The following is a 14,232-nucleotide window of genomic DNA, read 5'->3' on the forward strand; positions in this document are numbered from 1 at the left end:
CATACACCAAATACCACGAATAACATTTTTGGAATCACTAAATTGCATTATTCCATCCATCTGCAGTTCAAATTTGAAATATTCGAAAAAAATCAACGAAAAGAAATAAATTAGGGAAATATATCAAAAAAGTCAAAATTGGCCCAAATTTTAAAATTGAGTTTTAAATAATGTATTATAGCACCACAAAAAAACTGGGTTCAAAAACCAAAAAAAAATCTTGCCGAGGCCTACGGCAAAAAAAAAAAATCTTTGCCGAGGGCCTAGCCTGGCCCTCGGCAAAGGGGATCTTTGCCGAGGGCTTGGCCAATGGCCCTCGGCAAAGAAAATTTAACAAAAAAAAAAAAAAATCTTTGCCGAGTGCCTGACGGCGGGCACTCGGCAAAGACTGACGCCAGTGGCCGCCGTGACCCATCCAGCCATATTTGCCGAGGGCTAGGACCTCGGCAAAGATTTATTTTGCCGAGGGCCATTTCTTTGCCGAGGGCCAGGCCCTCGGCAAAGGTCTCTTTGCCGAGGGCTCCTGGGGCTGGCCCTCGGCAAATAGAGCCTTTGTCGAGTGCCCGAGATCTAGCCCTCGGCAAACCCAGAAGCCCTCGGCAAAGGATGGGTTTCCAGTAGTGAGATAGAACCGTCAAATCAGTCAACTAGATCAAGATCAGGACACCAGCAACATAGATAGGTCGAGAAAGAGATCAGGACACTAGCGACACAAACATATTGAGATCGAGATCAGGACACCATAGTGACACGGACATGAACCTCAAACAGTGGTCGATGGATCCATGTCAATCACCAACTCAACTCTTCATCTGGCATGAATCGAGGGTGGGATGCAGCCGCCAACATCCATCGAGACGGGTAGGGTTCAGGAGGACGGCATCGAGTGGGAAGTCAAAGAGTGTCGTCCGGATGGAGCCCTTGAAGCATTGATGTGGGAATGAGGTAATTCGCGTGAGGACAGTAGTGGGGAACACACTGATGAAGAGGTCAAGGTACCTGACGCGGGGGTTGGAGGTTCTCGCACACTGCCGCTGCTTCTACTAGACCCTCACGGGTCGAATCTAGAAATTCCATTACTGCTTCCTTAGAAAGAGAGAGAGGAGAGGAACGAGCGAAGCCTTGGCGCAAGTGGTTGCAGCAGCGACGACAGCTTCTTGAAGAGATGTGTGGGTGTCATATGTATGATGAGGGCCACAAATCCAGAGTTAGTGGGCATAGTGAGGCACAAACGAGGGTGCTGGGACCAAAGCGGACCTAGCGTGAACAGTACCATGGGACTGTTCACCCACGCACTATAGCGCCGCCGCCGCCACCGCAGCTGCCATAGGTTAGATTGGATAGGTTTAAATCGCTTAGGGGCTAAGTCTCCAGGACTATAAATACATGGGCTATATAACCTTTCAATGTTAAGCAAGAGCAGAACAGGCCAAGGGCCTTCTTCCCCTCCTCTCCCTTCTAAGCCTTGGTCCTCTTCCCCAGCGTCTCTCCCCTCACCTAGCCAATGCCTCCTCTTCCTCCCCTAACCCTAGCCGTCGCCACCCAGGGCCCCCTCCCTGCCGGGCTTTGACACTGGTATCGGATACCAGATCGATCCGATGGCCACCGCCACCACGTTCATCGACCACGCCCACAACATCATCGACCAATTGGTGAAATTGGGTGACAACTTCTTCGCTGGCAACACCCACAACAGCCCGCTGCTTCCCTATGCCGCCACAGCCTTGTTGCTCGCTGCACCTCGCAGCGACCATACAACATGCAGCGTCGCCGCTAGCCTTCCCTACAGCGGCCTCGCCACCAAGCTGATGGACAACGACGATCGCCTAAGCAACAATGAGCATGCATGTTCCAAGGACCTCGACATCCGCAATGACATCAACAACGAGCAAGTCCATGACACGCTAGGGCATCTTCTTATCCAGATCAAGGAGATAACTTGGAGCAGCAGGCTTCCAGGCCATGGAGTCAATGATTGGACAATGATTCAGCCTGAGGACGCGCTGATCGGAGAAGGGGAGAGTATTGTCATACGTCTGATGAGGCCCCCAATCCAGAGTTAGTGGGCATAGCGAGGCCCAAAGGAGGATGCTAGGACCAAAGCGGACCTGACGCGAACAGTACAACAGGGTACTATTCACCTGCACACTGTAGTGCTGTCGTCGCCGCCGCCGCAGCCGCCCTAGGTTAGATTGGACAGGTTCAGATCACTTAGGGGCTAAGTCTCCCAGGACTATTAATACAGGGGCTATGTAACCTTTCAATCTTCAGCAAGAGCAGAACAGGCCAAGGGCCTTCTATGCCCTCCTCTCCCTCTAAGGCTCGGTCGTCTTCCCAATGTCTCTGTCCCTCCCCTAGCCGACGCATCCTCCTCCCCTAACCCTAGCCGCCACACCCAGGGCCCCCCTCCCTGCCGGGCTCTGATAGTGGGTCAGATGCCCTGTTGTGAGTGTAGTGTCACCTGGGAGAGATGGGGCAGCGCGGAGTTCCAATGTGGAGAGATAGGGGGCATGTGGAGCAAAGGGATTGATATTTTAGAGGTGGCCCTCTTAAGAGGTTCGCCGATGAAAATAGAGCTTATTTTTAGAGGTAGACATCATAGGAGGCCCGCCTCTGTAAATAAGTTTTCTAAGATAGACCTTGCATTGCCTCCATAAATGGATTGACTGCCTCCAGATCACTTGTTATTTTTGGAGACAGAGATAATTTCTGACCACCAATAGGTTATCTCCTAAAATCAAATTTGTAGTAGTGTTAACCCTGTAGCAGTGGAATTATGTGGACACGACAATGGTAGTGGTAGATGGACAAATATGTAGTTAGATGAAACATAGGAAACTGTGGGTGATATAAAAAACAAGGCATTTATAATTTGCTTCCACTGTCTGGTCAAGTTACAACCCGACATTTGCCTATTACTGCCATTCTATGGCCTGACCCTGCACGGATATTCCCCATATCACTTCTAGTTCGTGGTTCTAGAAGAAGCTGTAGCCGGTAGTGATATATTACTATCGGATTGAGGCCGGGGCTAGCAGTGATAGGGTGTTCACTTTGTAACTCTAAGCAGAGACATCAGCTATGACCTTTTTATTCTACAATGAACAATCTTTAGATTGACTTGTGCTTTATTTGTTCCTCTAGCCACATATGTCATCTCCGTTAATGCATATACTAGCACTTAAGCATTACTTAATTCATTCCTGTTGAGTGCTTGTCAGTTGTTTTCACAAGCATTCTATAAATTTGTTATGCTAGCACTTATGTCTGCATAGCAGCATCTGCAACTGGCTTGGAATGATGCATAGGAATTTTTGTCTATTAGTCTCTCTTGCACTGAGCTTTATAGAATTTTTGCATGTGTGTTGACAGTAGCACTAGATCAATAGCAGCATGTGCTTTATAGAATGCTTGCATGTGCTCTAGTTCCATTTAAGGTAAATGGCAAGGCATAGGCATCAAAGGTGTCATGGAAACAATGCTTTTCATAGAACCTGAGTTTTGTGTTTGATGTGTGCAGGATGTGAGTAACATCCGTGAGGTCCTCAACCATTAGGTTGGTAAGATCCTCCCTTCCAAGTTGCAGACATCAGATTTCTTAAGATTAAAAGGTTCTTGCAATTAGATTCAATCTTCTCTTCTTTTAAAAAAAAATCAAAATAAGTTATTGAAAGAAAAAACATATCTAGATTATGTGTACTAGTGTTTTGAACCCTAGTTCGTTAGGGGTAAGCAATGGGACAATCTTTTATAGCGATATACTGAAGATGGGTCTTTGTGTTGCAGACTCATCTCTTTTTAGTTGCTTCATGTTGTACATGAGTAGATGACTATTTAACTGCAGTAGGAGAAAAAATCTGTAATTTGGCTTGAGTTTCTAGAAAATGGTTGTCTACACTTGGCTGATTACAAACTCATACTCTATAGTAGCTTTACATATTTTCTCCACTTGCCTAATTACATGGTTGTTATATTTTTCAGGAAGTGTTGGGCACTAGTCTTTGGCTTAAGTTTCTAGAAAATTGTTCTGACATAACCTGATGGATGTGCTCTCTTGTTGGCAAGCCACTACTTTTGCACTACAGGAAACTGGCTCTTTGCCGACTGCAATTTTCTTTGCCAACTGTTTTTTTTCGACACTCGGCAAAGAGGTCCCTTTGCCAACTGGAATTTCCTGCAGTCGGCAAAGCAGGATTTGCCGACTGCCTGGCTTTGCCGACTGCCAGGTAGTTGGCAAAGAATTGCAGTCGGCAAAGGCAGGCCATGGTTGACGCCATCCACATCGTCACCTTTGCCAACTGCCACTCCGTCAGCAGTCGGCAAAGGCGCAGGCTTTGCCAACTGCCATCCTCCCTGGCCGTCGGCAAAGAATTTTTATTTTTTTTGATTTTCGATCCCAGTTTTTTGTGTTGCCTTGATACAGTAAGTACATGATATATTCCAAGTTTGGGATCATTTTGATTTATTTTGCTATATTCCGTAGATTTTTTCTGTTCTTTGATTTTTTCCGGCAGCTCCAGATTTGAACTGCAGGTACATGAAATAATGGAATCCTGGCCATTCAGAAAATGATATTCATGATGTTTGGAGCATGTTGAGGCCGTGTGCGGGGCCTCGCGTGAAATTTCGACCGTGTTGGTGTCGGAACACGCCGAGCCACGCGCGTGAAAAGTGTTTTTAAATTTTATAAAATCGAAACGGAGTCCGAAAATGACGAAACTTGACGACGTGTCTTGTCATCGCATGCGGAGGCTGTGGTAAAAATTTGAGAAAGTTTCGAGCAAGTGGCGACGTCGGTGGCTAAAACCTGACATTATCACATGTGGAGATGTCCAGGTTTTAGCCACCCGACAGTCGCCACTTGCTCGAAACTTTCTCAAATTTTTACCACAGCCCTCCGCATGCGATGACAAGACACGTCGTCAAGTTTTCGTCATTTTCAGACTCCGTTTCGATTTTATAAAATTTAAAAACACTTTTCACTGCGCGTGGCTCGGCGTGTGTTCCGACACCAACACGGTCGAAATTTCATGCGAGGCCCCGCACACGGCCTCAACATGCTCCAAACATCATGAATATCATTTTCTGAATCGCCGGATTCCATTATTTCATGTACCTGCAGTTCAAATCTGGAGCTGCCGGAAAAAATCAAAGAAACAGAAAAATCAATTGGGAATATAGCAAAATAAATCAAAATGACCCAAACTTGGAATATAGCATGTACTTACTGTAGCAAGGCAACACAAAAAAACTGGGATCGAAAATCGAAAAAAAAAATTAATTCTTTGCCGACTGCCATCAGTGGCAGTTGGCAAAGAGCCTTGCCGACTACCAGGGAGGATGGCAGTCGGCAACGAATTTCTGAGAAAAAATCAAAAATAACCTTTGCCGACTGCTCAGGGAGCAGAGCAGTCGGCAAAGTATTTTAAAAAAAATTAAAAAAAATAATTTTTTGAAAAAAAAATAATAGGACCTTTGCCGACTGCGTCACATGCTGGCAGTCGGCAAAGGGAAAAAAAAAAAAGAAAACGTCGCCTTATCCGCTCGGCCCGCCCTCCCTCCCCAAAATCCCGCCCGCCTGCCCCAAATAACCCGCTCGCCCAACGCCGCCACCCAGCCGCCCCCGCCGTCGACACCGTCGCCCGGCCGGCCGACGGCGCATCCCCCGTGCCCTCCCCCTCCCCCGCGCGCCCTCCCCTCCCTCTCTCCCGCGTCGGCGGATCCCCTCCTCCTCCTCCCCCGCCCCCGAGCGAGCGCCCTCGGTGGCCGCGCCCCTCCCAGGCGGCGGCGCCCTCCCCGCGCGGCGCGGCCCTCCCGGGGCCCCCCGCGCTGGTCCCTCCCCGGCGGCGCGGCCATCCCCGGCGGCGCCCCCCTCCCGCGCCCCCCCCCCCGCGCTGGGCCACCCCGCGGCGTCCCCCCCCCGCGGGCCCCCCCGCTGGGCCTCCCGGCCGGCCGCCCCGCCCAGGCCCCTCACCGGCGCTGCCCCGCCCCGATCCGGCCCCGGCCAGGCGCCGCCGCGTGCAGCTCCGGCGTGCCCCGCAGCGGCCGCGGCCTCGCCCCGACCCGCCGGCCCGTCGTGCCCCGCCCGATCCGGCGTGCCCCGCTCCGTCCGCCGTCCGCGCGCGTCGCCGTCCGGGCCCTGCGTCGCCGTCCTCGCCGCGCCGTCCTCGCCTCGCCGTCCTCGCCTCGCCGCGCGTCCTCGCCTCGCCGCGCCGTCCCGCCTCGCCGTCCTCGCGCGCGCCTCTGCTCCACGCGCCGGTGACGCCGTCCGTGACGACGAGGTAGTAGTACTACTAGTAGTAGTAGTTTACTTTGTTAATACCTGCTTATATTCTTCTGCATGGATTGGAAATACATTTGTGGTTGTCGGCCATCGTGCCTGACATGTATATGTGTTTGTCGGCCATCGTGCCGTCTTTTCTTGCAGGTTTGGTAACCTTCCCGTACAGGGGAGGTGCTGCCGAAATTTTTCGTTCTCACTAATTGTTTTTTCTTTTTCAGGAGGGCTCCCATTGGAGGCTAGCCGAGGAGCACGAACTGCGCACTGGCCCCCGCTAGCCTTTCTTCACCTGGCACCTGCGGTATGACCCCTCTTCCGCCACATGTAGTCGTAGGTCGCGTTACCCAGTTAGGCGTCTCCCCGTCCGAAACGGATACGGTGGAAGTAATGCGTTCTTTTCGCATATGTATAAACCGTATCCCTGTTTCGGATTGTCCACTGTATTTTGGACAGCCCGAGGATGCGCAGACGAGGTTAGCTCCCATGTTCCGCTCCCGTCCGAGTCGGAGTTTCGGCAGAGGACCTCCCCCCGTTGTTCTCTGGATACACACTCTCCCCCGCCGGGACGTGTATCGGGAGAACAGCGGGGAGGTGCTGCCGAATTCTGTTCGGCGACGGGGAGCGGAGCATGGAAGCTAACCTCAGTCTGCGCATGCTCGGGGTGGGATTAGGACCTATCCTTCACCTATTAGATGGTAGGAGCGTGTGTAGATGCACTTGCTGGTTTTATCACATGTTACAATTGCCGCATGACAGAGCATGGGTGACCGTGAGTGGATGTACTCGGGCTTCGCAAGTAAGAGCCACGAATGGATCAGGGGGACGACTGAGTTCCTGGAGCATGCATTTGGCCAGCTGCTAAAGGGTCGATTCGGATGTCGTGTCCCTGCCAGCGAGTGCAGGAACAAGAAGAAGAAGTAGAAAGTAAAGGCTCAGGTGTTGAGAGATCTGTTCAAGCACGGGTTCGTTCCAACATATACCCGTTGGCGCCACCATGGTGAATACCATCCTTATTAGGGACGAGGTGGTGCGACCCGTCCTCGAGGAGTATGATGGCGATGCCGGGATGGCAGACATGATGGCAGACTTCCACGAAGCACGGTTTGGCGAAGGAATGGATGTGGAGGAAGATCCGGAGGAAACCGCGAAGGCCTTCTACGACATGATGGAGTCGGCACAGAAGCCCCTTCACGAGAAGACAAAGCTTACGCAACTGGATGTCTCACGCCTGATAGGGTTGAAGTCGCAGCTGGGCATTAGTCGAGACGGCTTCGATCTCGTGTTGAGCATTGTTGGGGGACTGCTTCCGGCAGATCATGTCCTGCCGACGAACACCTACGCTACACAGAAGCTCCTTCGTGCACTTAAGATGCCGTATGAGGGGATCCATGCTTGTCCGAAGGGGTGCGTCCTGTTCAGGGGAGACCTCGAGGAAGCAAAAACCTGTCCGAAGTGCGATGCCTCTAGGTTCGTGTTGGTAGAAGGCTCTGATGGCAGCATGAAACAGTCTAAGGTCCCCGAGAAGGTCGTACGGCACCTTCCTTTCCTACCGAGGCTGCAACGGCTGTATATGACGGAGGAGTCCGCGAAACAGATGACGTGGCACAAGAATGGCAAAAGATACCATCCTGACAAGATGGTACACCCGGCGGACGGTGATGCATGGAAGCACTTCGATAACATGAATCCTGTCAAGGCTATGGAGGCTCGGAATGTACGCGTAGCGCTGGCAACAGATGGGTTCAACCCGTTTGGAATGATCGGCGGCCCCGTACACTTGCTGTGGCCCTGTGTTTGTGATCCCCCTCAATCTCCCCCCGGCGTCATGTTTGACCCTTAAGAACGCCCATTGCTCTTGACGCTGATAATACCATGGACACCCCGGGCGGACTAATATGGGTGTGTTCATGCAGCCTGGTGTGGGATGAAGTTGTGAACTTTGCTTGCGGAAGAGGGGGGGTACTCACGTACCGAACAGGGCTAGGGCAAGAGGCACTTCAGAATTGCCATGTGTCTTCAGGTACCAGTATTCAATGCATGACTTCCTGGCGTATGGCTTATTCAGCGGCGTGGTGTGTTCACGGGAAGTTCCCTTGCCCGACATGCAAGGCGAAGATTGATGTTCACCTGGCTGGCCAAGGGCGGCAAGTTTTTCTTCTTTCGACAAGCATCGCCAATTCCTGCCTGAGAACCATGAATTCAGGCTAGATGTAAAGCAACTTCACGAAAGGGCGTTCAAGTCACCGGCCCCATTCCGGCCAGGTTAAGAGCCCTGCCGACGTCCTTGCCGCCATACAGGCTCTCGAATCTGAGGGAAAACAGGTGGGTTTAAGGGATATGCTCGGGACCACATGTGGACTCATATATCGGGCTTGACTAGGCTCCCCTAATTCAAGGACCTTCTTCTGTTCCACACAAACATCGATGTGATGCACACAGAAAAGAATGTGGCCGAGGGCACCTGGGCAACACCTCATGGACGTTGGCAAAAAGTCGAAGGACAACGTCAAGGCTAGACTGGACCTGGAGATGATCTGCTGATAGACCAAACCTGGTGATGAAGACCCCTGCGCCCGGCAGGAAATGGAAAGGGGGCCGGCCGATTACATCCTGAAAAGGGGCAGATAGGAAGACGTTCTGCAGTGGATCAGACGTTAAAGTTCCCCGATGGGTATGCGGCGAAGGTGCTGAGGCAGGGGGTGTGTGAACTTGCAGACTATGAAAGTCTAGGATGAAGAGCCATGACTTCCACATATGGATTGAGCGGATCCCTTCCTGCGATGACCCCGGGGATACCTCCCAGAGCATGTGTGGCGCTCCTGGCAGAGTTGAGCTTCTTCTTCCGCCAGCTTTGTGCCAAGGAGTTGTCTCGGGATGTTTGTGTTGAACTGGAGAAGGCTGCACCTCTAGTGCTCTGCAAGTTGGAGATGATATTTCCACCCGGCTTCTTTCTGTCCATGCAGCATCTGATCTTGCACCTACCAGCGCGAGGCACGGTTTGGGGGGTCCCGTGCAGGCCCGTTGGTGCTATCCAATCGAGAGGTTGGTCTAAAGCTTACGTTTCGGAAAAATTGTAGAAATAAAGCCAAGATTGAGGCTTCCCGTGGGAGAGGCCTACCGTTCTAGAGGAGGTGTCGACCTTCACACAGGCGTACTATACTGAGAAGCTTCCCAGCATGCACATCCAACCCCTCGTTACACGCTAGACGAGAACTCATCGATACTCAGCCTTTTCCAAGGGGATCTCGGGAGTGGAAGCGCAGGGTACCAACAAGCAGTTGAACCATCAGGAGTGGACAGACTATCATGTTCACATTGTTGATCAACCTTGATGAAGTGATTCCTTATCAGAAGTAAGTTCTCAATGAGCTTGTTACCTACGCCGTCACTATCCTCCCATCTATCATGGTCCTGACCCTCCTAGTTTCTTCCTTCTTTCAGGGAATTTATTAGTCAATAACTGGAGAGGCAATAGGGCTCCTACCGAGCAAGAAGAAGACAATCTTCTTAGACACGGTGTGCCCGATTTCATCTCCTGGTTCTGTACAAAGGTACCAACCAACTAACCTCTTTCTGACTTTGTGATTCCACTTTGCTCCCCGGAGCGAGTTATGTAACGATCTCCTACCCTTGCAGGCCCGAACGGATGCAGAAATGAGCGATGAATTGAAACAGGTGGGCCGTGGCTTCTCCCGTAGGGTGAAGTCATTCACCGTTTATGATGTGAATGGCTATCGCTTTCGCCACGAGAAGCTACGAGGAGAGTCGACCCCACCTAAAAACCATGTGCCTGCGGAGTTCGTACGCCCGGCACGGATGGGAAGGACTACTACGGCATAGTCGAAGAGATATACCGAGCTCAACTTAAGGGTGCCGAGGACTTTAGCGCCGGGTGGTATTCAAATGCCATTGGTTCGATCCTGATATCACGAGGAAAGACCTTACGATAGGTCAAGTCGAGATTCGACAGGACTCCAGCTATAAAGGAGACGATGTCTACATTGTGGCCAACCGAGACTGCCACGCAAGTTTATTACCTCCCATGGGCGTGCCAAAAAGACGAGAAGCTTGCGGGGTGGAGCCTTGTGCATTTGGTGTCGCCGCGCGCAAAGCGCCTCTCCCAAACGACGCCGATTACAACTTTGACCCAAGCACCGATGAGTTCTATCAACCTGAGGGGCTAGAAGGTACCTTGGAGATCGACATTGGTTCGCTCATCGGCATGGAAGTAGACAACGAAATCGATGAGGACGAGGGTGAGGAGGTGCAGGATGCCAGGGACTTAAGAATGCTTGAGCGATGGCAGATGCAGCGCGATGGAGTTGTCCAGGAGGAGGTACATGATGATGACTATGGAGACGATGAGGATGATGATGACAGTGATGACTTAAGGGAGCTCGACAATATTGATAGCGATGACGACGATAGTGATAGAGATGACGACTCCACGCCCGAGATATTGCCGTTCGCGGAGATAATTACGAGGCCATGTAATACTATATTGTTATTATTATGTTCCTTTACAAGTACTTGTCATTTATTTATGCTAACAGTTTTGTTCTTTGTCATTGCAGGCACTCGGCAAAATGCCAGGCGGACGGCGGCAGCGGCCGCATCGAGCAGTACGCTCGGCGTACCAGGTCCCCCCGCAGGAGACCACGACGACGACGAGGAGGAGGAGGAGGTGTTGGTGCGCGGGTCGTCCAGTAGGGGGTCCCAGCCCCCCAGCGGACGTCGCCAGGCGACCTAGGAGCTGCCGTTCTGTCCTCGCCAAGGGGGGCGACGTCGCCGTGACGACGAGCCTTGCGGCGACGACGACGATGACGATGACGCCGACGACGACTGGCCGTAACAACGGGCCTACACCAGGCGAGACGGCTTCGACTTCGTCAGGCGTGGCCAAGGTGTACTCGTGCGCGGGGTGGCCCACGCAAGCTTCCTAGGGTTGCGGCTCAGCAACTTTCCCCCGGCGCCCGTGATCACACCCGTGGGGCCAGACGTAAGTAACCCTTATTGATTTCCCTACTTGTTCATATGACATGTCAAAATCGAACTGAAAGACTAACAATTGTTCTTAATGGACTCGTGCACGTTCCTGGAAGATTGTGAGTGGAGCAGGTTCAAGCACGCCATATCAATGGCATCCCAGGGCCTCATGATTTAAGGAAGTACTACCCTGGCCTTGTTCAACGTCAACGGCAAGAATTGAAGGTGCCACCACTGTGTCCCACTTCTACCTCGTCGAGAGGAGGGTGGCGAGACCATCGCGGCAAGATAAAGAGGGAGTTTTGGGTGAGTCTTTCATCGCACCGCATTGCTAAATAGTACGCATTCGTCGGACTTCTTGCCAAAAAGGAAATGCTTCCATGCTGTGCTGTGTGCAGGACTTCTTCCACGTGCGAGGCTGGTAAAGCAGGCCCCAAGGCGGCGCGAGTGCAGGATGGCCCGGTCTGCAAAGATCGTCTCAAGGGACCTGTACCCATGAGGCTGCGCCATACAGGCCATCCGCGACTTCCTACTCCTAACGTGCTTGGAGAGAACATCACGAAGCCCCAAATCCGCACCAGAGAATGAACTCGAGGGAGGCACGACCTTCACCCAAGCGCAATACGAGCAGGTAATTAAGTATGACAACATTCGTTCAGATTCCTTCAGTGAAACATTACACTAATCTTCTCGCATGTCAAATACTTGATGTCATGCAGGTGTGTCCGTCGTGGTGCGACAACCACAGGGAATGCTGGACGGAGATTGTGCGCATGTGGCGCACGGATGAGGCGTACGCGAGGCGCGCCGACCGTCAGGGCCGCCGCGCGCAGATGCGAGGGGTGTCACACCACCAAGGGAATCAGCCCCTCCCCCAGTTCGCGACAAGATGGGTATGCGTCCGTTCATGTCTTAATCCTTGCGCTCAATTGTCAATACTTGTAACCATGTTTGTGTTTTCAATGCAGACGCAGACGCACGGTGGGCAGGAAATCAACGAGTACACCGCGTACCTCCTCTCTCACAAGGGCAAGGCGACGGATCCGAACAACGTCTACAACCCGGAGGACGGGCCCGATGCGTACACCAACCCCACCGCCTACGAGAAGGCCACCGAGTACACCGTCGCGGCTCGCCAGCGCTACGGGGAGACGTTCGACCCCACCGCCGAGCCCCTGGACACAGACCTCCTGCAGAGGTTGGGACCAGGGAAGCAGCACGGCCGCTACTACATGGCCCACAGCGCCCTCGACCCGTCCCAGGTTCCTACGCTGACCCAGGTTCGATCCACGCCCACGAGCTCCAGCGACATCCCCGTAGCGCCCCGGCGGCAGTCAGCGTCACAGGTAAGTGCCGTTTCGTTCGTCGTTCACTCGTTTCGCACCTGTACATACAATCAACACTGGATGTAATATTGCAGGCCCAGATGGAGGCCAAGATGGAGGAGAGGATCGCCACGTTGCACGCGCAGATGATGGCGCAACAGATGGCTTACCAGCAAAGCCTGCAGCAGCACTACAACACTCAGATGCAGAACATGGCCAGCTTCTTCCAGTCCATGCAGACGCCCGGGGCGTCTACACCGCCTCCTCTTCCAATGTTCGCTCCACCGCCTCCTCCTCCAGAGTTTTTTCCTGTGCCTGCTCTGTCGCTCCTGGAGGGACCCCGGTGAGTATATTGACTCTTGCTTTAACTTGTGCGTCCATGCTGCAGATACTAATGACATCACTTGGCGTTTAACTTGTGCAGGTACAGTCGGCGGGTTCGAACCCGTCTCCTGGAGGTCCCGGCCATCAGATGATGTCGTATCCACCACCTGCACCCTATCCACCGTATCCACCTCCGCGTGGCCCTCCTCCGACGTACTCGTGGCCGCCGGTGCGCGGAGGGTGGCAGTACGCGCAGGCGCCTCAGTTTGGTCCAAGGGGGTTTCCGTGGGCAAACCCTGGGGGCTCTGGGGGTGGAGCGGGACGACGAGACCGGGGACGGCGCGACGAGCTAGGTACTTGTCGATTCTGTTATCATGTATCCACCGTATCGTCGAAGTTGTTGTCATGTATTTCTTTTCTTCGTTATGGACCTAGACTTGTTATGTTGAACTTCGTGTGATGGACGTCGACTTGTGGTGTTCGACGTGTTGGACTTCATGTGATGGTTGTAATGCACTTGTGTGGTTGTTATTGTGACATATATGTGAGATATATGTGATGTTGTGCGTTATTGTGATATATGTGGTGATGTTGGCGACAAATGTGATGAAATTGTGATATAAATGGTGCTACCGGTGCTTCTGGTGAAATTGGATTATAATTTGTGATTTTGCAGGGTTTTGATGCGAGAAAACAGAAAACAAAAGCAAAAAAAAAAATTCCAGCTTTGCCGACTGTTTACAGTCGGCAAAGCTGGGCAAAAAAACCCCAGGACAGAGTCTTTGCCGACTGCAATGGGAGGCAGTCGGCAAAGAGGTCAAATCTTTGCCGACTGCAACTCCGAAAGCAGTCGGCAAAGAACATTTCAAAAAAAAAAATTTTCTTTCTTTGCCGACTGCCGAGCTGGCGGCCAGTCGGCAAACAATTTTGAAAAAAAAATTCTTTGCCGACTGCCGAGGAAACCAGCAGTCGGCAAAGCCTGCCGTCAGGGCTGACGGCGCCACGTGGCTATGCCGACTGCTGGCGTGGCAGTTGGCAAAGGATTTGCCGACTGTGTGCCACGTGGCAGTCGGCAAATCCGCCTTTGCCGACCCAGGCTTTGCCGACTGCTCTTTGCCGACTGCCACGTGGCTTTGCGGTCGGCAAAGCCTTTGCCGACTGGGTTCGATCCTATATCACGAGGAAAGACCTTACGATAGGTCAAGTCGAGATTCGACAGGACTCCAGCTATAAAGGAGACGATGTCTACATTGTGGCCAACCGAGACGCCACGCAAGTTTATTACCTCCCATGGGCGTGCCAAAAAGACGAGAAGCT

At 52.4% G+C, this 14,232-nt stretch overlaps 1 protein-coding gene across 1 annotated transcript; it reads left to right on the forward strand.

The window, feature by feature from the left end:
- The first annotated feature begins 5,491 nt into the window (after nt 1-5,491).
- LOC136534772 (uncharacterized) lies at nt 5,492-6,262 on the forward strand. The gene has a single exon (XM_066527141.1). It carries the CDS (start codon nt 5,492-5,494, stop codon nt 6,260-6,262), a length of 771 nt encoding a protein of 256 aa, XP_066383238.1.
- The last annotated feature ends 7,970 nt before the right edge of the window (nt 6,263-14,232 follow it).

Source organism: Miscanthus floridulus, unplaced genomic scaffold (assembly GCF_019320115.1).
Source record: "Miscanthus floridulus cultivar M001 unplaced genomic scaffold, ASM1932011v1 os_2288, whole genome shotgun sequence".
In the NCBI taxonomy this organism is placed as follows: Eukaryota; Viridiplantae; Streptophyta; class Magnoliopsida; order Poales; family Poaceae; genus Miscanthus; species Miscanthus floridulus.

Bases quoted from the DNA above. Each gene is read 5' to 3' on its own strand.
- LOC136534772 (XM_066527141.1), top strand. From the start codon at position 5,492: ATGCTGGCAGTCGGCAAAGGGAAAAAAAAAAAAGAAAACGTCGCCTTA.